Raw genomic sequence first — 23,079 nt, forward strand, 5'->3', positions numbered from 1 at the left:
CCATTTTACATCCATCAGTTTATAAAAATATAATTTTTTTGAAATTTGAACTAAAACACAAAAGTTGGATTTCTATTCTTATTCGTTTTGATTTTTCTTTATATTTTAGTATGATTATCTTGCTTATTTTATTTTACTAGTTACAAATTGTTCTATTGTACTTATCACTTGTAGGTTGGACAGTGAAATGAAATGTCCAATAAGACAGAAATTGCAGAGCTGAAATTATTTTTTGAAGTGGAAACAGGATGTACTCTTTTTCTTTATATTTTCAAAACTTAGATGCAAAAGAATGGTTTAGTACTAGTTCAGCTTATTTGAAATAGTTTGCTTTTCGGTTTTTAAAGTTGTGAAATTATTATCCTACAGGCTTAGCAGTTAGCACTATCTGAAAGGAAAACATATGATAATTGATATAGTGAACTTAATAGAAATTAAAATTTTTGTCATGTACTTGTTACTTAAGGACAAAACCAAACTCCTCTTGCTAATCTTGTAGAGCTGACTTTACAACAATCTTTTTAAATTTTTCTCCAAACGATTCAGCTTTGATTTTTTCCTGGTTTTCCTTTGCCCAGTCATGCTCATGTTGCAAACGTGGTACTTTCTCCTTCATCACATCCATTTGAGCTTTGAGTGCCTTTCCTTTTACTAGGTTCAGAATTCGGTGGTCCCAAAACGTTTGGACCATTAAATGGTTTTATAACAAAACATATTTTTTAAGGTTTTTTAATAATTGCTAAATAGTCCTTTTTTAAATTTAATTACAAATTAACCCCATATATTTTATTTAATTATAAAAACGATTTTTTATTTTATAAATAATTATTTTAACCAAAATCTATCATCTTTATTAACAATCAAGAATAAAAACAATAACGAATTAGATCTTCTATTGATCCTAATAAATTTTTTGGCCATTCCAATCGATTAAAATATTAAATTTGATCTGTCACGTTCGTGAGGAGTCATGAAATTGTGTTTCGTTGAAAACCAATAGATTGGACTATCAAACTAATCGATTGAATTCTAACTCAATTCGATTGGATTTCAGTTTATCACTAAACAATCGATTGTAAATTGCTGGGAAGCATGGTTTTGCATAAATCAATCGATTGGTCATAGTAACCAATCGATTGAACAATGAATTAAATGTCGAATTTATGTAATTCAATCGATTGTTTAGGATTTTCAATCGAATGATTTCTTCAAAACAATCGATTGGTCTCACTATTCAATCGATTGGTTATGGCTAAAAATCGATTGAACTTTGCACGTGACTTCTAATTCAATCGATTGGTTTGAAACTTCAATCGATTGTGGAGACTTTCTCCTCAAGGTAACACCTAATTTCTTCATCTCCTTTACTTTAATAATGTTTTCTTTAAGTCACTACTTCTTTCTTCCTACCTACCTTGCTTGCTGTGATTTCGTTCATTTGTTGCAGGGAAATGATTTCAGTCTGTTTGTCCGTTCATATTCGTTGTGTTCATGAGAATGTACTATAGTTATAGTGACTCAACCCTATCAATTTTCATTTTTTAATTATCCTAGACTATTCATTGATTGGTTACATCCTCAGTGTTGGGCTGCATTGGCGCTTCAAGTTTGATTGGTGCTCAATGAGTACCCGAAATTGAAGCTAACCCAAGGAAGAAAACTGCTTCCCAATTTATATTGGCGATGATCGTACAGACGAGGATGCTTTTAACGTAAAAATAAATAATCAAACTTATTGATATTTAATTAATTACACTACTTGTATTACATATCTAACTGACTACCATAATCATCATCAGGTTTTGCGCAACAGAGGTCAAGGGATTGGGAATCTTATTTTTAGAGTTCCAAAAGACACATAAACTTCATACACCTTGAAAGATCCAGCAGAGGCAAGTTTCAACAAATAATTATTATCTTATAAATATAGTATTTTTTTTGTATTATGGTGAATCTGAACATCCTTGCCCAACCAATATGTTCAGGTTGAGCAATTTTTTTGCGGCGTCTAGTGGAATGGAAAAGATCGATTACACCAACAAATGCATAGAGAGATTTATTCCATGAGTAGTATACTTAACTTATTGTAGATTACCTATTGAAGGAATATAAGAGTTTTAAACCAATCGATTGAATTAAAAACCATGTGCAAAGTTTAATCGATTTTTAGCCATAACCAATCGATTGAATAGTGAGACCAATCGATTGTTTTGAAGAAATCAATCGATTGAAAATGCTAAACAATCGATTGATTTACATAAATTCCACATTTAATTCATTGTTCAATCAATTGGTTACTATGACTAACCATGCTTCCCAGCAATTTACAATCGATTGTTTAGTGATAAACTGAAATTCAATCGATTGAGTTAGAATTCAATCAATTGGTTTGATAGTCCAATCGATTGGTTTTCAACGAAACACGATTTCATGACTCCTCACAAACGTGACAGATCAAATTTAATATTTTAATCGATTGGAATGGCCAAAAAATTTATTAGGATCAATGAAAGATCTAATTCGTTATTGTTTTTGTTCTTGATTGTTAATAAAGATGGTAGATTTTGGTTAAAATAATTATTTATAAAATAAAAAATTGTTTTTATAATTAAATAAAATATATGGGGTTAATTTGTAATTAAATTTAAAAAAGAACTATTTAGCAATTATTAAAAAACCTTAATAGAAATTAATAGAAATTAACATTTTTGTCATGTACTTGTTACTTAAGGACAAAACCAAACTCCTCTTGCTTCAATATAGCTACTACTACACTGTGCAAACACAGTTGAAGCTTCAGATATCAATGCTCTCATTGCACCTGATAAACCATCATTAGCAGACAAACTGGAGAGATCATCTAATCTGGTTTCTGCAATGTTGAGCATCCAAGAACACTGAAGCATCATTATTATTGGTGATGAAGTCTAGTGCTATTTTCAGTGCTTCCATGGTCTCTTCATTTGGAGAAAATTAAATAACATTGGTCTCAGCATCAAGAGAAGCATAGAATCCTTCCATTTCTAGATCATCAGCATCATCATCTGTCGTCGTTGGCAACACAGTGCAACATGTTTTGTGATGAAATTCTTCTCTAATAGCCATTCCACTTAATGAAGAGGGAAATAATGGAGCTTGAAGGTTTTGTGTCTCGGCCAAAAATGGGGATTGAGAATATTCTGCCAGTATATTAGCAGGGTGATCCAACACTGCTTGGGCTAATACACAATATACAAGACGAAAAAGGTAAAGAAAAGGAAATCTGTCTCTTAATCTCTGATGTTGTAGCTTGTGGATGATAATTGCATTAAATTTGATCTCAGGTGAGAGTTCAAAAATTCTTGCTAACATTGGCGCAGGGATAACTCTTTGCTATACATCCATAAATCATTATTACTTTCTGTAGGAATTCAAGCTTTATGAAATGCCCAAATATATAAACTACATATAAGACAAAGTTTAGGAAGAATAATAAAGAGTCAATTAACTCTTCACTTTCTCTCTTTACAAATTTCTTTATTAGAAATTAGTTATATGAACATCTTAAAAATGAAGACCAAAAAAGGAGCAAAAGATAGAGAGGGATTGAGATGTCTTGTTTTCGAATGTTTAAAATAAAAATTTCAATTGTTTACCCCCCATCACTAGCAGTATCATTACTTGCTAAGCTTAACAATGTTGAATCTGAACCATAATCCCTTTCTGAAGATGCATGACAAGGCAGGTCAATGTAGCCTAAGCCCAACCTTAGTGTACATAAATCATCAACACATGGGCCTATAATGCAAAGCACATGAATAGTCACACTTTATATATGCTACAAGCAGAATAAACCTGGTTGAGTAAGAAAATGACAAAATTGATCAAGCACCTTGCCTATGCCGGTCAAGAAAAAAAAGTTAATTAATTACTACATATATAACCTTCGCTTATCTTTACAAATTACTATTTTTTGGTTCCAAATTAGATGTTACTTTGAATTTTCTCTACCTAGTAAGAAATAAGCTACTACTTGATAAGAAGTATAACTATTCCAAGTTTTATGGATTTACACGGAACTCACAAATACCCATGAAAATGAAAATGAAAATGAACTCATAAATGAAATGGCATCAATGTAAATTACCTTGCACACTGGAATTTGGTTCCCTACTCACATGATCATTCAATGAAAAACTCATTCCTAAAGGAAGATCCAATGAAAGCCTCCTTTCATGTGATGCCATATACTTCTGTTGTTGCATATTTATCTGAAAATTTCCCATGATCAACTCTTCTTTATGCAACAGAGGATCAATAAATTGAATATTCGCCACGCTACTTCTATCTTTGTGAAAATAGATTCCAAGTTTCTTGATAGCTGGTCCCCTTTGGCCACAAGACTTAATTGTACACACAACATGATTCCATTCATTTTTTAAAATCACTTCATTCACTTTGGACTTCATCAATTTTGGATCAGTAATAAATATATGATCCACTAATTGATTGGATGTCTCCACTGATTCAAGATGTTCCGCTTGACCTCTGCTGCTGTTGATGATAAACTCCGGACAAATGTGTGTACGCGAAAGATCAACCGCAGGTCCAACAAGAACACATAAAGAGATTTCAGGAAGCTTGTTGCGAAACCAGAAAGAAATTGAATCATTGTTGCTACTATGCTCCACCCACTTTGGAATGCTACTACTTGGAAGAACAAAATCCTTGGCTCCATCCTCATGCAATTCCTGTTGGTCAAATACATTTCATACTTTTAACAATATGTACTGCTTTGGTTCCAAAGAAGTTTTCATTTGAAACAAATTGATTACTAGAATTACTAGTCTGTACAATAGATAGTTATTTGAAACTGGAGATAATATTAAGAATATCAATTTTAAATGATCAAGTCCAATACATAGGGATAGAGGAACCTTGTTAAGTAACATGTTTTTGCTGGCGTAAGTCAAGGATATGCAGTTTCTTGCAGAGAAATACTTTATGTTTGGTGGAATCCCTTTAATTTCTCGAAGTTCTCTGCAGCCATTCAAACTAAGTGACCTCAAGGAGCAAAGTTCTTTGAGGCTTTCATCAAGAACTGTGAAATTATGCTCTGACAGGTCTAAATCTTCCACATTGCGAAACCAGGTAAGATAAGTTGTAAAAGATTCATGGAGCAAATCTGGTAGTTTGCAGGCAGAATGTTTTGCCTCCAAAGGTGCCATTGGACTCCCTTGTTCTTCTTCAACATCTACTTCAGACCTCGCAGAAGTCACTTTCTCAAAATTGTTAGTATATCCTTTAATTTTCCCAACATTTTTGGAAAATGTTCAAGACTAGAGCATCCTGAAAGACAGAGATGTACAAGATTGGTCAACTTGATAGATGGAAATCTCTTAAGCCTCCTGCAACCTTGAGCACTCAATACGCTAAGTCTGTCTAAGAATACAATTGATTCGTCAATTTTAATTAAATTCAAGCACATATTCAATGATAGGTTTACTAAATTTGGGACTCCGGATATATCAGGTATCTCTTCTACATTAGAATCATCAAGATTTATGACCGTCAAGCTCATGTACTGCAACAAAAAAAACAAAAGGATGTCAAATGATGAAAAAACCTTAAAGATTTTTATTGTCATATGTAAAGGTTTTGGATGAAAGAATTTTAGACTTGCCTTTTGCTTTTCAAGAAACCTAACTGATTGTATACTCTTGCCGGATAATTGGAATATGACAAGTCCCTCCGGATGAAAATCAAGTGGTAAACAAGGTGAAGGATATTCCTCCCAATTCAACACTCTTAACCAATTTGGAAGATACTTGGGACCTTGGGAAAAATAAGTATGTCTAATAAACAGTGTTTTGAGATTTCTCATTTTCTTGAAAGCCTCTCCATCCCATCTTATTACTTTTTCAAACTTGGGAAAATCCATATGTATCATTTCAATTTTGTCAGATCCCTGTTAACACAAAACAACATCATTACATGTATAATTATATGTTTCAGGACTTTATTACACACATTTAGAAAAATATAAGGTCCTACTAATTCTATCCAAAGAAGTCGGAGAGCTGAAAATTTTCAAGGGATAATAAGAGCACTTAACTAAACCATTCATACTTATCTTACCTATTCATTTCAAAAACTTGAACTATATCTTCAAGGATCCATAATCGACTATGCTTCCCAGGCTTTTTTGGTGATTCTTGATGAACAATGTCTCTACCCATGTCTTGAATGAGTGCATGCAAGATTATTCCACGATATGCATCCATTTTTATTAGTGATTTTTCAACCAACACTTTAAGTCCGTATTCCAAGGAGTCGACATTATAATGAGCACAAAGTATCCTTTTGACATCTTTCAATTCACATCCATTGAAACAACAAGCAATATCAAGAAAAATTTCCTTCTCAAATTCCTCCAATCCATCAAAGCTTACCTTAAGCACATTTTGTATCTTTTTATTGGGAATTCTTCTGTATTGATCTAATGCGCAGATTTCCACTGTTCTATACTTTTGCCCAGAAAGTTGGATCCCATAACTTCCAAAGCCAATGGTAGGCCAGAAGCATAAGTTACCACACTACTCAAGATGTCTAAGTAACTTCGATCAACTTTGTTAGTTTTTAAAGCTTTGAAACTGAGCAATTCTAGAGAATCTTTATCATTCAATTGACTTGCACTGAAGAGAAAAACGCGTGGCCTAGTTGTCCAAGATGCCTTCTTTCACTACTGCATGTTGCTCCAATGATGAAATTTAATAGAAACATCACTGCAACAACGATACACAAATCCATAAAAATGAAATAGGCCCCACAATGCAAAATCAATGGTGAGAGATGTGGTATTGTTATCCTACAGGCTTAACACTATCTGAAAGGAAAACATATGATATAGTGAACTTAATAAAAATTAAATTTTTTGTCATGTACCAAATTCCTCTTGCTAATCTTGTAAAGCTGACTTCACAACAATCTTTTTAAATTTTTCTCCAAGCTCTGACCATTCAGCTTTGATTTCTTCCTGGTTTTCCTTTGCCAAGTCATGCTCATGTTGCAAACGTGGTACTTTCTCCTTCATCACATCCATTTGAGCTTTCAGTGCCTTTCCTTCCACGTAGACATCTCTTTTTCTCTTTCGAGTCGTGTTCTGTTCTTTTCGACAAGCCATGATGTTAGCATTAGTAGTTCTGATTTGCTTTTCTAGCTCCTCTTTCATTTCCTCCAAACGTGCCAACTTTGCCGCAGCTCTTTCCAAGGTCTCCACCGTATCATTGAACTGATTCTTGTTATTTTCAAGGTCTGATTTTAAGTTATCAGCTCTCAACAGTTCTGAAGCAGTGGACTCAACTTTCATGTTTGCTTCAATGTAGCTACTACTACAATGTGCAAACACAGTTGAAGCTTCAGATATCAATGCTCTCATTGCTCCTGATAAACCATCATTAGCAGACAAAGTGGAGAGATACTCTAAGCTGGTTTTCATGATGCAGCAATGTTAAGCATCCAAGAACACTGAAGCATCATTATTATTGATGGTGACGTCTAGTACTATTTTCAGTGCTTCCTTGGTCTCTTCATTTGGAGAAAATGAAATAACATCTGTGCTAGGAGACAGAGACAAACCCTATAGTAGGGTAAGAATCACTTGAAATTGGCATAATCCTGTAAATGCAAGATTACAAATTGACATGACCAGAAGCAAAAGTTTTTGTTTTATAGCCTCATGTCTTCAAAGGTGGTTCTTTTTCACGGGTCATTATTCATTGTTACAGCTTGTCCTGCATAGCTACCTTCTTGAAGAGTAAAATTTAGATCTTCTAGCATCTTATAGATATTGGCCAACTGAACACGTGACTGATTTCCTGCTGCAAATGTATGAAATCTACCAATGATCTCAACCTGTCTCCACCCACATTCTTTAACCAGTCCTTTACCATCTATCAATTTTCTCATTGCATGCACCGAATGAGGTGTACAAATTAGCCATCAATACATAATTTCCAGAGCTTCCAGGACTAAACTCTAGTAACTTGACAGCAGCAAGCTCCCCGAGCTCAACATTACCATGGATCCTACAAGCACTGAGCAATGGGCCCAAGCTTGCACTTGTGCTTCCAAGGGCATCCCCTGAATCGTATCTAAAGCTAAGTCAAGCCAACCAACTCGACCAAGAAGATCTACCAAGCAAGTGCAATGTTCTATCTTAGGAGTTATTCCAAAATCTTTTTGCATACTTAGGAAGTACTTCAATCCATCTTCTACTAACCCTGCATCGCCACAAGCCAGCAAAACACTGGTGTAAACAACAGCATCTGGAATTATCCCTTCTGTAGTTGTCATTTTGCGAAATAGGTCAATCGCTTCTTTCCCCATCCCATGAATAGCATAGCTATTTATCATGAAAGACCAAACAGTTAAATCTTTATCTGCCACTTCTTCGAATACTTCTTGGGCTTTCTTGATGCTTCCACACTTGGAGTACAAGTGTATAAGAGATGTTTGGATTTGTAGATCAAATTCCAATTCATTTAGAGAAATATAATCTTCCATCTCTTTTGCTATGCTAATTGATCCTAAATCGATTGGTGGATCTGGTCTAAAATCTGTCCTTACAAGCCTTCTAAACAAATGCAACGCCTCCAATGGGTGATCTGAATGGGCATATCCTGCAATCATCAATGTCCATGAGAAAATGCTCTTTTTGATAATCAAATCAAATATCCTTCTAGCAGATGCAAGGTCACTGCATTTTGCATACATAGTTCTTAGCAAATTTTCAATGAACTCCTCTTTATCGCATCCACATTTGAGTACAAAAGCTTGAACGGATGAAGCTAATAAGAGATCTCCTACTTGTATACAACCAGATATAAGAATTAGAAATACAATAAAATCTATGCCAGTACGCTTCTGTGCGGCATTTCATCAAACACGTGGCGTGCACACTCAACATAAGTGCACTTAGCATATATGCCAACAAGTGCAGTTTGAACAAATAAGTCATCTTGGAAGCCAAGTCTCAGAATATGGCCATGAATCATAGTCCTATGAATAATGAAACCAAGGTAAAAGGGCTAAGTGATGCAGACTGCACTGCCATTTAAATAATGGATAATTATCCGATTTGTTTTTATTAATACTTCAGATATCTAAAATTGATTCATGTGATATAATTTATTATTTTCTAACACCAAGAGTCGTATTTTTTAAAATATGAAACATAATTGATCATTTTAAAATATTAGAATGTAATATAAATTGACTTATCAAATCAATTTCAACTACTAACATAGATATTAAAATTAGTTTTCATCTTAGATAGTTTACATACTCTTTCCACACCCTATTTGAGTACGTCTTACATTTAAATTTGTATATTTATTAATCAATTAATTTCTTTCGTGAAAGAGAAGAGACTTTCCTTATAAATCTATGTACCAAACATGCTTGTTTTGATATTAATAGTGTGGATTACTTTTTCCGTGATGACATCAAAAGAAGCCAATTTATTGCTGTCGTCTCCGATATAAAATATTACATCACATTTGTTGCTCATTCTCTGGTTCACAAAATTTTGGAGAAGGTCCAAGTCTATATGAGAAAAGCTTCACTCAAGATTCCTTCACAGCAATTTCACCCAAAATGGATATTTCAATGCGTCTATTCTTAGTAAAAGAGGAAATCAGAGTAATAAACTCGTTGAGCACTACCAAAGTTCTGGTAGGGCTATCATCATTTTCTTGCAGCCAAACCATTGATGTGGTTCGAAACGTTTCAGTGCTGAGGTTAAATGACACAAGTACTTGTTCTTCGAGTCCATTAGTGGCATACTCCATTCAAGTATGCTATAGAAGCTTTATCTACATTTTCCTTCTTAGTCATTTCAAGATCAAGTTTCTTCCAACAATTACTTTTTAGTCAAATTGGAGAAGATTCATCTAAGTAATAATGACTATAATATACACATTGAATCACTTTATAATCATCATTCACATGATCATAACCAAATCCATGAACCCTTACATGCCTATCAAAGCTGGGCTCATCTTCAGTAATACCCGAAGGAATAATTTTATGCTCGTCGATTTTAGGGTTCCAAAGTCCTATTATTACCTCACGACTTGGTCGTGCATAGTGACATATAATGCCATTAACACACTCCACAACCTCGCCAGGACCATAACTCTCAAACAGAGTTGGCAAAACTAATATAACCATGTTTTCATATCTCTCTCCAGAAAGCAAATGCACATTATTTTTATTACGGACATTTTCACCACTTTGGCAAAATAATCTCCATAGAAGGAGAGACGATAAACGAGCAGTTTTAGATTTTAAATTCTCATAGTACAAGCTCTTAAAATCAAAATTTTCAAGTAAATTTAGCCAAGACTTCGGCAGGTAACTAAATCGCTTCAAAGATTTAATAGGTAATTTTGCTAGAATTTTCAGTGCAAGATCATTAGGAATCTGATTGCTATGGTTTGCCTTTTGTATTGAAAAAAAAAATAAGGAAACATACAGAGAATGGGGTGCTGTGCTTTGTAGAATGAAATGAAAAATAAATTAGATTCCAACATACAAGTTTAGAAAAATTTGAATGGTATTACATTTTTGGGGTTCTATTTATTTCTCTCCTAATCAAGATCTCCAATATATAGGACTAAATATCAAACCAATCAAATTGATTGATTGGGAATATATATAGCAAATCTAAATAGAATAAGAAAAAAAAAAGAAAGCCGATATAAATTGATTGACTGAAAATAACTACTTATCATTATTTGTGCTACTTTGTTTGAAAAAAAAATAAAAAAGAATTTTGAAAGTGAAATCAAAACATATAATTTGAAAAAATAACAAAACAAATTAAGTAAAAATAAAAGAAATGTGTTTTCTATTTATTTAATTGAAAGAATCATAGTCCCATGAATAATGAAGGTGTTCCCATGCGCACCAGTATGTGAAACCATAGAAGTGTATATGTTTAAGGTTTCAGCAAAGAACCCAGTATTGATAGAATCTCGAATCATCAAATTTCATGGGTTAAAGGGCTTTTTGAAGCTGCTAACTGATGCAGAACGCACTGCCACCTGAATGGACAATGATCCGATTTTGTTCTGATTTGTTTTCCTTACTAATTCAGATATCCGAAATTGAGTCGTGTGATATAATAGAGGGTCCACACCGTAAAATAATTAAAATTATACTAATGTCTGAAGTGAATTAGTTTACATGTATGTCCTAAATATATGTAAATCCGAATCAAGTAAATTCAATTTATATTTTTTTAATATAAATTGAATCAATTGGATTCGATTTACTATATATATTATATCAATCTTGACTCGATTTACTTATATATGTAATAAATTGAATTTAGTTGATTTGATTTAATATTAATACATAGTATTGACATTTTTGTCAATAAAAAAATACTCTTATTTAGATTCAAATAAAATATCAAAAAAATCACAATGAATAAGAATAAAACTTTTGTATTTTATTATTTTAGTTTAAATTTCAAAAAATTGACATTTTTTATAAATTTATGAATGAAAAGTTGAAAACAAAACTTATAAATTTTAGGGTACAATTTTGCTCAATTAAAAATTAGAGGGCTAAATTGAGTTGGAAGTCAAATTTTAAAAGTAATCTTAAGTATTAACTCAAAATTATTGCTTTGATTTTTTAGAGTATAACGTCATTAAAACAATAAGTTTTATACTTAATTTCACAAATTAAATAATAATTTAATTGATGTAGTATTTTAATTAGTTTTCAAATTACATACTGTATAAATATAGTTGGTTATTATATCTTGTATAATTATCTGTTACTTCTGACTATGAAAAATTATAGCTTTAACTCCTATGTCACTTTGGAGGGCTATACTTTATATTAATTTTTTTAACATTAAAAATTTCAGTAATAATTTTTTAGATGCTAATGAGTCAAATGATAATTTTTAATAAATTTTTAAAAATCGTTTACTGTTTAGTTTTACATTCATAAGTTTATAAAAATCTAAATTTTTTAGAATTTAAACTAAAACACAAAAGTTAGATTTCTATTCTTGTTTGTTTTAATTTTTTTGATATTTTACTATGATTATCTTGTTTATTTTACTCGTTGCAAATTGTTTTATTGTACTTATCACTTATAGGTTGGACAGTGAAATGAAATGTCCACTAAGACAGAGATTGCAGAGCTAAAATTATTTTTGGAAGTGGAAACAGGATGTGCTCTTTTTCTTTATATTTTCAAAACAAAGATGAAAAAAAATAGTTTAGTACTAATACAGCTTATTTGTATGTGTTACATAATATAAGATGCAAAAACTGATTTCAATATAATATCTTGTGTCTTGTGTGTCTGATACATAATTATTTTAGAAGTTTACTTTGAAAAGTTGACATTAATTATTTTAGAAGTTGGCTTTGAGCTACTATATTTTTATCAGGAAATTATGGTGCAGTTCAATGCTGATATTGCTTATGGCATGCCATGGAAGTTTATTCCTACTCAAAGGGAGGTTTTTCTTGATTTACACCCTGTATCTTATTGCATGTATGCTGTATTTCCATCTTGAGATAGTATTATAACTTGGCAAGTATTCATTGAGGAACTTTTATTTTTAATTTCTTGGAACCGTTAAGTTTAGTTAGATTATATTATTCTATTAAAATTCCATTCTGCTAGCTTGGAGAGAACTGTTGGTGATCATATTAAATAAGAAAGTTTGGTTGTGATAATTTAATTTTTATGGGGATTGATACATTATTTTTTGATCTGGTTCTAGTTGTATTTATGATTAATAGTTACACAAGATAAGTATGATTTTGGTTCCTAACGTAGAGGTTGAAAATTTATTGTCTTCGACCTTTTTTTTGCTCTAAAATGGTCTCCAAGGTTTCAGTTTCTTTTAAAATCGTCCCTTTTACCAATTTAATTTTTTTTATTACCAAACTACCGCTCATTAAAAAAATTATAAAATAAAATAAATATAAAATAAATAAAAAAAAAGAAGAAAGAAAGGAATAGATACAGAGAAGGGAGTGGAGAGAGAAAGAAGAGGACGCGAGAAAAAGGGGCAGGGGGAGGGGGATGAAGGGGGACCGCCGCACCATCGCGCCACCGCACCACCACCACCATCTTCTTCTTTTTCTCTGCCGCACCGCACCGTACCACCGCACCGCACCACAGTGACCGCACCACCACACCTTTTTCTTCTTTTTCTTCTGGGAACCGGATTTTTTGTGAAATTTCTGGATATTTTATAAAATTTGTTGTGGAATATTGTTGTTGCTGAAATTTGAATTTGGAGTATTGTTGTTGATGAATTTGTTGATTCTTGTTCAAAGTGTATGTTGCTTGAATTTTCTGATGATGATGATAATGATGACCATGATGATATTGGTGGTGGTGGTGGTAAGTTCTTGTTCAGTTTGGGCTTTTGGTTGATTTTGGAAAAAATTCTGATGATGATGACTATGATGATACTGGTGGTAGTTTTGGTTAGGCGTAGGCTTCTGGTCTGGTGATGGTGGTGGTGGTTAATTTTGAGGTGAAGGAAAAAAGGTATTTTCTTTGGACGATTTTAAAATAAACTGAAACTTGGGAACTATTTTAAAGAGAAAAAAAGGTTAAAGACGAAATAAATTTTCAACCTCTACGTTGAGAACCAAAATCATACTTATCCGTAGTTACGCCATAGACTCTGTGTTTGAACTTTGAAATTTGAATCTATTGGCTTGCAAAATTTCATTCTATCATAGTATCATGGGATAAGTTGAATATTGTACACATTCAGTGTTTATTTTATATTTTATACAGGTAATTAACTTTTGTTATAATCGTAACATGATTGGTCTATAAAAATAATTAAGTGATGATTGATTTTTTATATCATTATGCAAGGCGTTTAATTCTCACCGATAAGGATCCTTTTCAAATTGTATTCTTTAGAGGGTAATTATAAATTGAACTACTAATAGTGTGTATTTTTATTATATTATGATGAATTAATTAAAGTATATAAGAGAGACTTAATAAAAATAATGGGTGAAAAATTTGATGAATTGTTTATTTCTCTGGCAAGTAACATCAAACTCTTACGTTCCTTCTGTTTTAATGTGTTATAAAACGAATTATTAAATTCTAAAATAAAAATAACTCGTTATCTCATTGTTTCAATAAAACTATTAATTTTTTAACAAAAATGTTATTTGTACACCAAAATCAACCACTAATGTATTTGTATATAAATATATGTGTGATTTAATTTATTTTTAATGTATATTTATATTCTAACATATATTTTATACTAATAGCTGATTTTAGTATATATGTAACATAATTCTTTTTTTAATTAAAGATTGTCATTACTTTATTTCTTCTGTTTATAATATGAATAAGTATAGAGAATTAATTTTTAATTATTTAATGATAACCAACTTTTAATTTTTTTTATTATAATAAAATTATTCTTTAATTCTCATTTTTTAGACATTTTAAAATTTATGATTTTAGAGATGAAAATTTAATACTAGTTTAAATTTTAAAATAAAAAAAATTAAAAATTAAATGATATTGACTGAACAAAATTTTCCTCTAATTTAATCCTTATTATATCTACTTTTTTTTCTATTGTTAGAGAATATCATTACTATCTATTTATTTTTAATATATAAAATTAGGTACATAGATTTACCCACATTACTTTTAAGTTATTTTTCTTCTTCTACTAACACCATATCAGCACCAACGCTTACTTGGCAAAATTTTAGAATCCACCACTCAAATCTTGCCAAATCAACTTTTATTTTCACATAAAAAAAACACAAAAAACAACTAAAAAATACAATAAAAATCAACAAATTAACTTTTTCCAAACCAATCCTTATTTCTAAAACAACAAAAACACAAATTAACATTTACCCCAACAAAAAGCTCTCAAAACCAAAGAGCTTATTACCTTTCTCAAACTCTCACCCTCTTAGCACCTCTCCATACCAAGATCCTATTTCCTCCATCTTCTTCCGGTCCCATCCTATTTCCTCCATCCTCTTCCTGTCCCATGAGCCATTGTTTTTTCCTCAAAACAAATTGTACATCGCGATGTCCATCTCCGGTGGAGCCGCATTGCATAAATTGCAGAAACTAGGGCAAACTCCATTCCTCCTCTTGCGGTTTTACTGTCAGAGCTCGATTCTGGGTCTCAGACCAACGTCATCATTCGGCGCCACCAACGTAGGAAATTTGTCTCAAGTATCTTCCTAAAAATTTTCAACTTTGCCGTTTACTCTTCTCATTGTTCAATATCATTTTCAATAGCCCTATTTATTTGTTATAAATAATAACATTTTAATTGTGAACTCATTGCAAGTAGCACAAGTTTATGTATTCCTCTTTTGTAAACGGTTTTGTCTAACACTCACAACCAAAATTAATGTGCATTTAAAATTATTGCTCCCTAGTTCCTATATACTATCGATTGCAATATTTCAACATCAAATTATAAATTGTTATTTTACATGTGGAGTACTTCTTCCACAATTTATATTTACGTGTTCTTCTTTTTCAAATTGTTATTCCACATGTGCAGTATTGCTTCTACAATTTACTTAGAATGGATTATCATTCTTTGACCATGTCTTGTTCTCTTTGTTGTAGAAGGATTTGTAGTGGTAATGACAGACCGGAAGAGTTAATACCCAAAATTGCTAGATAAAAACCAATCACTATTTAGTAAAATATTTTAAAAAAATTAAAACAAAAAACTCTTATCTATTATTATTCAATTGAAACATCAAGTACTAATTAAATGCAATAAACATACATTAAAAGTGTCATAATAATTATTATAAAAAATTTCAGTTACAAATATTCAAATTCTACAACTTATACATATTAAGACTCTTACTACTCTTCATTTCTTAATCTCTTATACTAATTGTCAAAAATTCCTTAAATTTAATATAACATTTTTATATATTTTTCATTCTCATTCATTTATAACATTTTTATATATTTTTCATTCTTATTCATTTATTTTTTTTTTCATTATTTACAAACAAAAAAACCACAAGAAAAGACAAAGTATAGCCATTAATGCAAATCGAAAAATGAAAAAAAAAAATACAATTTTGTATAACTCTAATATAAATAACCTATGTCTTTTTTAAAAGTAAATAAATTCAAAATCTATTTATAATATGTGCTCTAAAATATTTTTAATATAATATTTATTAAAATATACTATATAGTATAAATAATCTACCTCTCCGCGCATTGCGCGGATCTCACTCTAGTTTGCTATATAAAGAAGCTCATATGTCGGATTCATAGATTAAATATTAAAGGAGACTTCTAGAGTTCCAATGCTGATTTTGTAAGGAATATGGAGGGAAGTTGATAAAGTATAAACATAAATAAGATAGTTACATAGAAGAAGGATCTGGAACATGTTGGAAAACTCTTGCATCATCCTTAATAACATGTCATCATCCTAGGTTGGCACTTTCTCAATATCTCTACACATTACCAGAAGAAAGCTTCCATTTTACCATGCCGAGTGAAGCATGTGCCATAGAATTTTCAAGAACCATGCTTCATCTTCTACATATACACATCAAACCTTCAAGTCAGGCATCAAAATTTCGAAAAGTTGAAGAATACAAACAGCAAAGTGTCATAGTCCAAAATAGTTGATCACAACCTATACCTTATTTCCCCACATTTCCACCTGATTCTCCACATTTTTTTGAGTGCTAAAATCTAATAAACAGAAATGAGGCTACAACAAATGAATTTGGGAGTGCTGCTACTGTTCTTGCTTCTTGTTCTTGCTGGCTTTCCATATAAAGTAGAAGGGTATCTGTATCCATTAACAGATCGTCCTATAAACCCCTTGGTTGATCTATGGACAGATCGTTTCCTTGATCCACTTCGTGTTCTTGAGCAAATCCCAGTTGAGCTTGGAAAAAATGATCCATCATCACCCATGGCAATGATGATGACACCTGCAAAGGTAGATTGGAAGGAGACACCAGAAGGGCATGTTATAGCCCTTGATGTTCCAGGGTTGAACAGAGATGAGATCAAGATTGAAGTGGAGGAAGGGAACAGGGTTCTGAGGGTAAGTGGAGAGAGGAAGAAGGAGGAGGAGAAGGAAGGGGAACACTGGCACAGGGTTGAAAGATCCTATGGCAAATTCTGGAGGCAGTTCAAGGTGCCTGAGAATGTGGACTTGGAATCTGTGAAGGCTAAGCTAGAGAATGGTGTGCTTACTCTGACACTGGAAAAATTGTCACCTGATAAGATCAAAGGTCCAAGAATGGTGAGCATTGCAGGGGAGAGTGAGAAACCAGCACAAATCAAGGTCAATGAGACCAAACAGGAGCTGTGAAATAACTGCTAATCATGAATGATGATCATGTTTTGGTTCCGAATATATGAGTAAATGAATATATGAAGAATGGTTTTCAGTTTGGTTTTGTGCTGTGAATGAAAGAGTTGTAGTATGAGGATTATGGTTGTTTTCATGTACCGAAGATACTGGTGTTGATATTGATCAATGATGAGTAAATAAATTATCCATTACTATAAATCTGGCTCCATGTAACATTATAGCTCATTGTTTAACCTCTCTTGATTAGCAATGTTCATGGAAGAAAAATGACCTTACCAAGAGATGTATAAAAATGAGAATGGATATACCAGTCTCTGTTCTTGAATAAAAATAATAATAATATAATGCAGCTATTTAACAACAAAACCTTTTGCAGTATGGAAGTGAAAACATTGTTATGTTCGCATGAGACAAAAATAAGGTGAAATTTTAATTCCTCTCAACAAATTGTATGTGTTACAAGAGTCACAAAAGAATTAGTAACCCAATCATTCACCCACCAAAAGAATTAATTGAACATCTGAGAGACATGAGTACTAGATGAAATACTGTACACTAATGCTACATCAACACCTCTCTAGTGTTTTCCCTTATGTTCTAAGATCCTATTTTAATATTCTAAACGTAATAACAGAGAGAACAAACCTAATGCAGAGTTCTTTTCTTCTTTTCTCTTGATAAATCTTGAAGATCCTAGACACAGGATAACTGCGCCAAACAATTTTGCATAACCATGTCTGTGTCATATATACCAGGACTATTCAGTTCAGCATTGGCTTTTCTAAATTAAATGAATGGTTATATTGCCTATATTCTCTCTCTCTCTCAAATCTAGCTAGGCAAATTTGAAAAGCTATGAGGTTAAGGATTGCAATTTGGACTTGACTTCATTTCTAACACCAATGAGACTTTCCAGGAAACTCTGTATCTCTTCTGCTCTTGGATTTGATAGATCAAGAGAATAGAACTGATAAATTTGATCATCAACCTCAATCCAGCTACAACCTGGAGTCTTATGAGATTTCTGTTCCTTCAATGTCCTCCTTATGTTTCGGACTTCATCCCATTTTCCTAACTCCCCATATATATTAGCCAACATTATACCATAGCTACCATTATATGGATCAATCTCAACTAATTTTTTAGCTGATAACTCTGCTAAATCCATGCGGCCATAAACCTTACATCCATTAAGTAAAGAACCCCAAACAACCTCATCTGGCTCCATGCTCATACCCCTGATAACCTCCATCGCCTCATCAAGTCGACCTGCCCGGCCAAGAAGGTCTATCAAGCAGCCGTAATGCTTAATCTGTGGCTCTATGCCATATTCATGAACCATCAACTCAAAGTAGTAATAACCTTTCTCAACTAATCCTCCGTGAGTACAAGCATTTAGCAGACCAACGAAGGTGACATCATCGGGTCTCACATCACCACCAATCTCAACCATTTGCTCAAAAATGGCAATGGCAGTGTCACTTTGGCCATGAAGTGCCAGAGAATTGATCATCGAATTCCATGAAGTTAAGCCTCTCTTAGAATTCATATCAAAAACCTTCCTTGCCAGCTTGAGGTTGCCACATTTCCCATACATATCCACCAGAGCATTCAACACAAACGAGTCAATAGCAAAACCACTCTTGTAAACATAACCATGTATCCATTTCCCAAGCTGAAGCATGCCCGTGTTGCCACAAGCAGAGAGCACGCAAACCACAGTGACCTGATTCGGCCTGTTACTTTCATATTTCTCCTCCATAGCAAGAACAACCATCTCCCTAAACAACCTAATCCCCTCAGAGTAAAAGCCATTTTGAGTGCAACCCGCAATTACGGCACTCCAAGACGGCACATCCCTCTCCTTCATTTCACCAAACAGTTTCAAAGCACTCTCAACATCCCCAACTCTCGCATACCCAGAAACCATAGCTGTAAACGACACCACATTCCTCTCAGACATTTCATCGAACATCTTCCTCGCATTCCCCAAACCACCCAAACTCCGCGAGTAGGAGTCAACAAGAGCCGTTTCCACAACACACCACTCCTCAAAACCAAATTTCACAATCTGGGCATGCACGGAGTCGGTGCCACGTGGCTCCATAACCTCAGGGCAAGATTTGAGAACATGCGGGTATATAAACTGATCGGGCTTTGGCGCGCCTTGAAGGAGCATTTTTCGAAAGAGCGAAATGGCGGAGGCATGGCCGTGAGAGTGGGAGGCGTAGGCGGTGATCATGGCGGTGTAGAGGTAGATGTTGGGGTTGTGTTGGCGATCGAAGATGATGCGAGCGTATGGGAGATTGGAGAGAGTGAGGGCAGAGAAACGGAGAAGCTTGAAGGCATAGAAGTGGGTTTGGGAGTGGCCAAGAACGGTGAGATAGGATTGAAGCTGCTTGAGATGGTTGAGGTTCTTGCACTTCCCCAGAATCCATAGCACATGTTCGTTTAGATTGTTATGCTGCTGCTTCAATTCCATGCCTTCACTTTTCAGTTACAATAACTCACTTAACTAATTACACATACTCCTCTATTGTAAGTTGTAACACTCACCTTCCTTGAATTACAATTAAGAGTGGAGTCAGAATTAGGCTTTTAAAATTTTTAATCTCTAACTAATTAGTCTCTAAAAGATAAAACAAAAAATTAATACATACCTTAAACGATTTATGTTCTTTTTTTTATAGATAGTGCAAAATAAAAGTTATTTATGTGTTTTATCTATAACAATATATAATGCCAATACATGGATTTGGTGTCTAAAATTCTTTTTCAATTTTACCCTTCCTAATAATCTATCCCACTATATGTCAGTTATTCCACACTAAAAAATTCCACTATCTCATCTTCTCTCTTATCACATACATTTACGTTCTCTCTTATCTCATTAATTCACAATCACTGTGAAGTTCTATGATTATTTCTTTCCTCTCTTATTGTCTATCATCTCAGATATAAAGATAATTGGTGTCTAAATTTAAATTCCAATATTGCTTCTAAAAAAAATTTTATTATTAAAAAATTCTTTCATCAGTTAACATTAAATATAAATTTTTTTATCCTTTTTTTACAGTAATCTGATTAAGATTTTTGTATTGAATGTAAATTATTATTATATAATTTTTATTTGGATATATTTTTAAAAAATAAAAGTAAAATAATTCAATAGAGACAATTTTTTAAAAATAAATTTATACAAAATAATTTTTCACTTATCATACTCTTCTAATATACTCTTAGGTACTTACACACTATATAATGTTAATTGGCGTCTAAATTTAAGTTCCAATATTATCCTAGAGAAGTTTATTATTAAAAAAATTTCTCCCATACATCCGTCCGTTACGTTGAATAAAAAAAATTTTCACACATTTTTCATAGCAATTTTATCAAAAATGTTCTGTTGGATGTAAATTATTTATTCCGATTTTTTTATTATGAATATACTTTTAAAAGAATAAAAGTAAAATAGTGTAATAGGACAATATTTTTTTAAAAGAATTTACACAGAATAATTTTTGTACTAATATATTAGGATTCATTTTACATATAATATTCATTCATCCGAGTTTATTTATGGAGTATCTTATAAAAATTATATTTAATTAATTTTTTTATCTTATAACCATTTTATATTTTGAAATTTAAAATTTTGTATTTTTATTTTTATTCATGTTTTATTTTTATGTTTTATTTTAGTTCTGTTAATCAAAAAATATTAACATTAGTTTTAATGTTTAACTTTTAGAATAAATAAAAAGATGGAATCCTTTTTATAAATTTGATGATTAAAAAACTATTTATTATGGAATAAGTTAAGTCTATTTCTTGACTATAGGAATATATATAATTCACTATTGAATGTAATCGAAATAAAAATATATTTATTTAATTTTTTAAATTTTACATTAATTATTAAAATCATGATACAATGGATGTACTCCTATAAAAAAAATGAAAATGACTTCATAACTATTTTTTGTTGGAAAAAAACATTACTCAATAACTAATAGAGTATAATTTAAATAACTATAGATAAGTAACATAAGTAATAAAAAATAGACATAAAATTTGACTTTTTTTTGTTATTTGGTACAAAAATAAATATAATAAAATAAATCACCGTTCTCATACAGAATGACATAAAATTTAATATTATCCTTTTCTAGAGCCATCTATTTTTTTTAGTTTTTATCCTTATTTTTGTACTTTATTTTAATTTTATTAAACCAAAAAATACTAATGTCATTTAACTTTAATTTTTAACTTTTATCATAAATGAAAATATGTGACTCTAAACGTATTAGATAATAGAAAAAAAACTCATAATAAAAAGAAGTTAAATTTACTCATTCGTTATATGTATAGGAGTGTAGATGATTCACATAAGAGTTACGAGATTTTTTTTTTGAACTTTTATTTTGAAAGTAGTATTCACTTCTGAGTGTAACAATTATAAACTAATATATGTTAGTAACTAATTGTGATTGAAGAGAAGATAGAAAGAGAATAAAAACGGAAGAAGGAAGAGAGAACAAGCTAATATAAAAGTGGTGGTAAGGCATATGTAGATAGATAATATTAAGAGAAAGAATAATAAAAAAATTAAAAATTCTAAAAGAATAATAAGACTAAAAATAATTTAAAATATTGAATATAAAATTATAAGAAATAAAATGTTTTTAGCTATTAAAATTATGCGAGAGAAAGAGTGATTTAAATATAAATTTTTATATCTGTTTCAAATTAAATATAATTGAAAAATAAATAAATTTACAAATATTTATAAATTTTTATCTTCATTGTTACACATAGTAACAACATAATGATTTTAGTATTATACCTAAATTAATTTAAATAAATTCAATTATGCTATTTAATTATTCTATACAAAATTTTTGAATGCTTGATATCTTAAATTTTTTTTAAAATGATAAAATATAACTTAACAAGTAAGTATGAAAAATAAGTATATTTATAATAGTTATACATTTAGATATCTAAATCAAACAAAAAAAATAATTTTTTTAACAAATCTTTAATAACTCAAAAGTTAACACAATAGATATGTATGGATCAAAGTGATAAACAAGAATGAGAGCATCAATAATGGTAATATGATATTGTGGTAAATAAAAGAAGAAAACAAAAAGGGAGAATAAAACAAGGCAACATAATAGTGACGGCGAGATAATAATAGTTATATATGTAAAAAAATAATTAGAGAAAATAATAGTGTATAATATGATGAGATGATAAAATCAAAATAAAAATTAATAATTTTAAAATAATAATAAAATTAAAGATAATTAAAGATGTTCAATATAAGATTAAAAGATAATTTTTTATCTATTAGAATTATGTATAAAAAAAATATTTTAAATATGAATATAAATTTTTAAATTTATTTCAAATTAAATAGGATTGAGAAAATAAATAAATTTAATATATAAATAACTAATTTGTAAATAATGTTAATAAATTTTTATCTTGGCTTTGTTACATATAATAACAACAATTTTTTTTATTTTTTAATTTAAATTTATTTATTTTATACTTTTTATATATATTAAATAATTTAAAATATTTTATTTTTTATAATTTATTTTTTATTTATTGATATTAAATTTATAATTTTAAACACAAAAATATTAAAATATTTTTATAAC

General features: G+C 31.1%; 4 protein-coding genes and 2 pseudogenes across 4 annotated transcripts; 1 reads left to right on the forward strand and 5 right to left on the reverse strand.

Annotated features, from left to right (window-relative positions):
• Positions 1-3,332: 3,332 nt before the first annotated feature.
• On the reverse strand, positions 3,333-5,555 carry LOC148566346 (uncharacterized). Its single transcript, XM_088488821.1, has 3 exons — positions 4,917-5,555; positions 4,127-4,730; positions 3,333-3,400 (listed from the first exon to the last, which is right to left on the reverse strand). The coding sequence occupies exons 1-3, from the start codon at positions 5,205-5,207 to the stop codon at positions 3,345-3,347; spliced, it is 951 nt and encodes a 316-aa protein (XP_088344947.1). The 5' UTR covers positions 5,208-5,555; the 3' UTR covers positions 3,333-3,344.
• Positions 5,556-6,930: 1,375 nt separating this feature from the next.
• Positions 6,931-7,496, reverse strand: LOC148566347 (uncharacterized). The gene has a single exon (XM_088488719.1). The coding sequence runs from the start codon at positions 7,475-7,477 to the stop codon at positions 6,938-6,940; it is 540 nt and encodes a 179-aa protein (XP_088344845.1). The 5' UTR covers positions 7,478-7,496; the 3' UTR covers positions 6,931-6,937.
• Positions 7,497-7,740: 244 nt separating this feature from the next.
• LOC148566348 (putative pentatricopeptide repeat-containing protein At3g11460, mitochondrial) lies at positions 7,741-9,094 on the reverse strand (annotated as a pseudogene).
• A 285-nt stretch (positions 9,095-9,379) lies between these two features.
• LOC148566349 (F-box/kelch-repeat protein At3g23880-like) lies at positions 9,380-15,144 on the reverse strand (annotated as a pseudogene).
• Positions 15,145-16,528: 1,384 nt separating this feature from the next.
• Positions 16,529-17,605, forward strand: LOC107644635 (22.0 kDa class IV heat shock protein-like). The gene has a single exon (XM_016348534.3). It carries the CDS (start codon positions 16,787-16,789, stop codon positions 17,402-17,404), a length of 618 nt encoding a protein of 205 aa, XP_016204020.1. The 5' UTR covers positions 16,529-16,786; the 3' UTR covers positions 17,405-17,605.
• A 214-nt stretch (positions 17,606-17,819) lies between these two features.
• Positions 17,820-19,975, reverse strand: LOC107644709 (pentatricopeptide repeat-containing protein At1g33350-like). Its single transcript, XM_016348636.3, has one exon. The coding sequence runs from the start codon at positions 19,887-19,889 to the stop codon at positions 18,261-18,263; it is 1,629 nt and encodes a 542-aa protein (XP_016204122.1). The 5' UTR covers positions 19,890-19,975; the 3' UTR covers positions 17,820-18,260.
• Positions 19,976-23,079: the final 3,104 nt, after the last annotated feature.

The sequence above is a fragment of the Arachis ipaensis genome, chromosome B5 (genome assembly GCF_059453495.1).
Source record: "Arachis ipaensis isolate K30076 ecotype BB chromosome B5, ASM5945349v1, whole genome shotgun sequence".
Taxonomy (NCBI): Eukaryota; Viridiplantae; Streptophyta; class Magnoliopsida; order Fabales; family Fabaceae; genus Arachis; species Arachis ipaensis.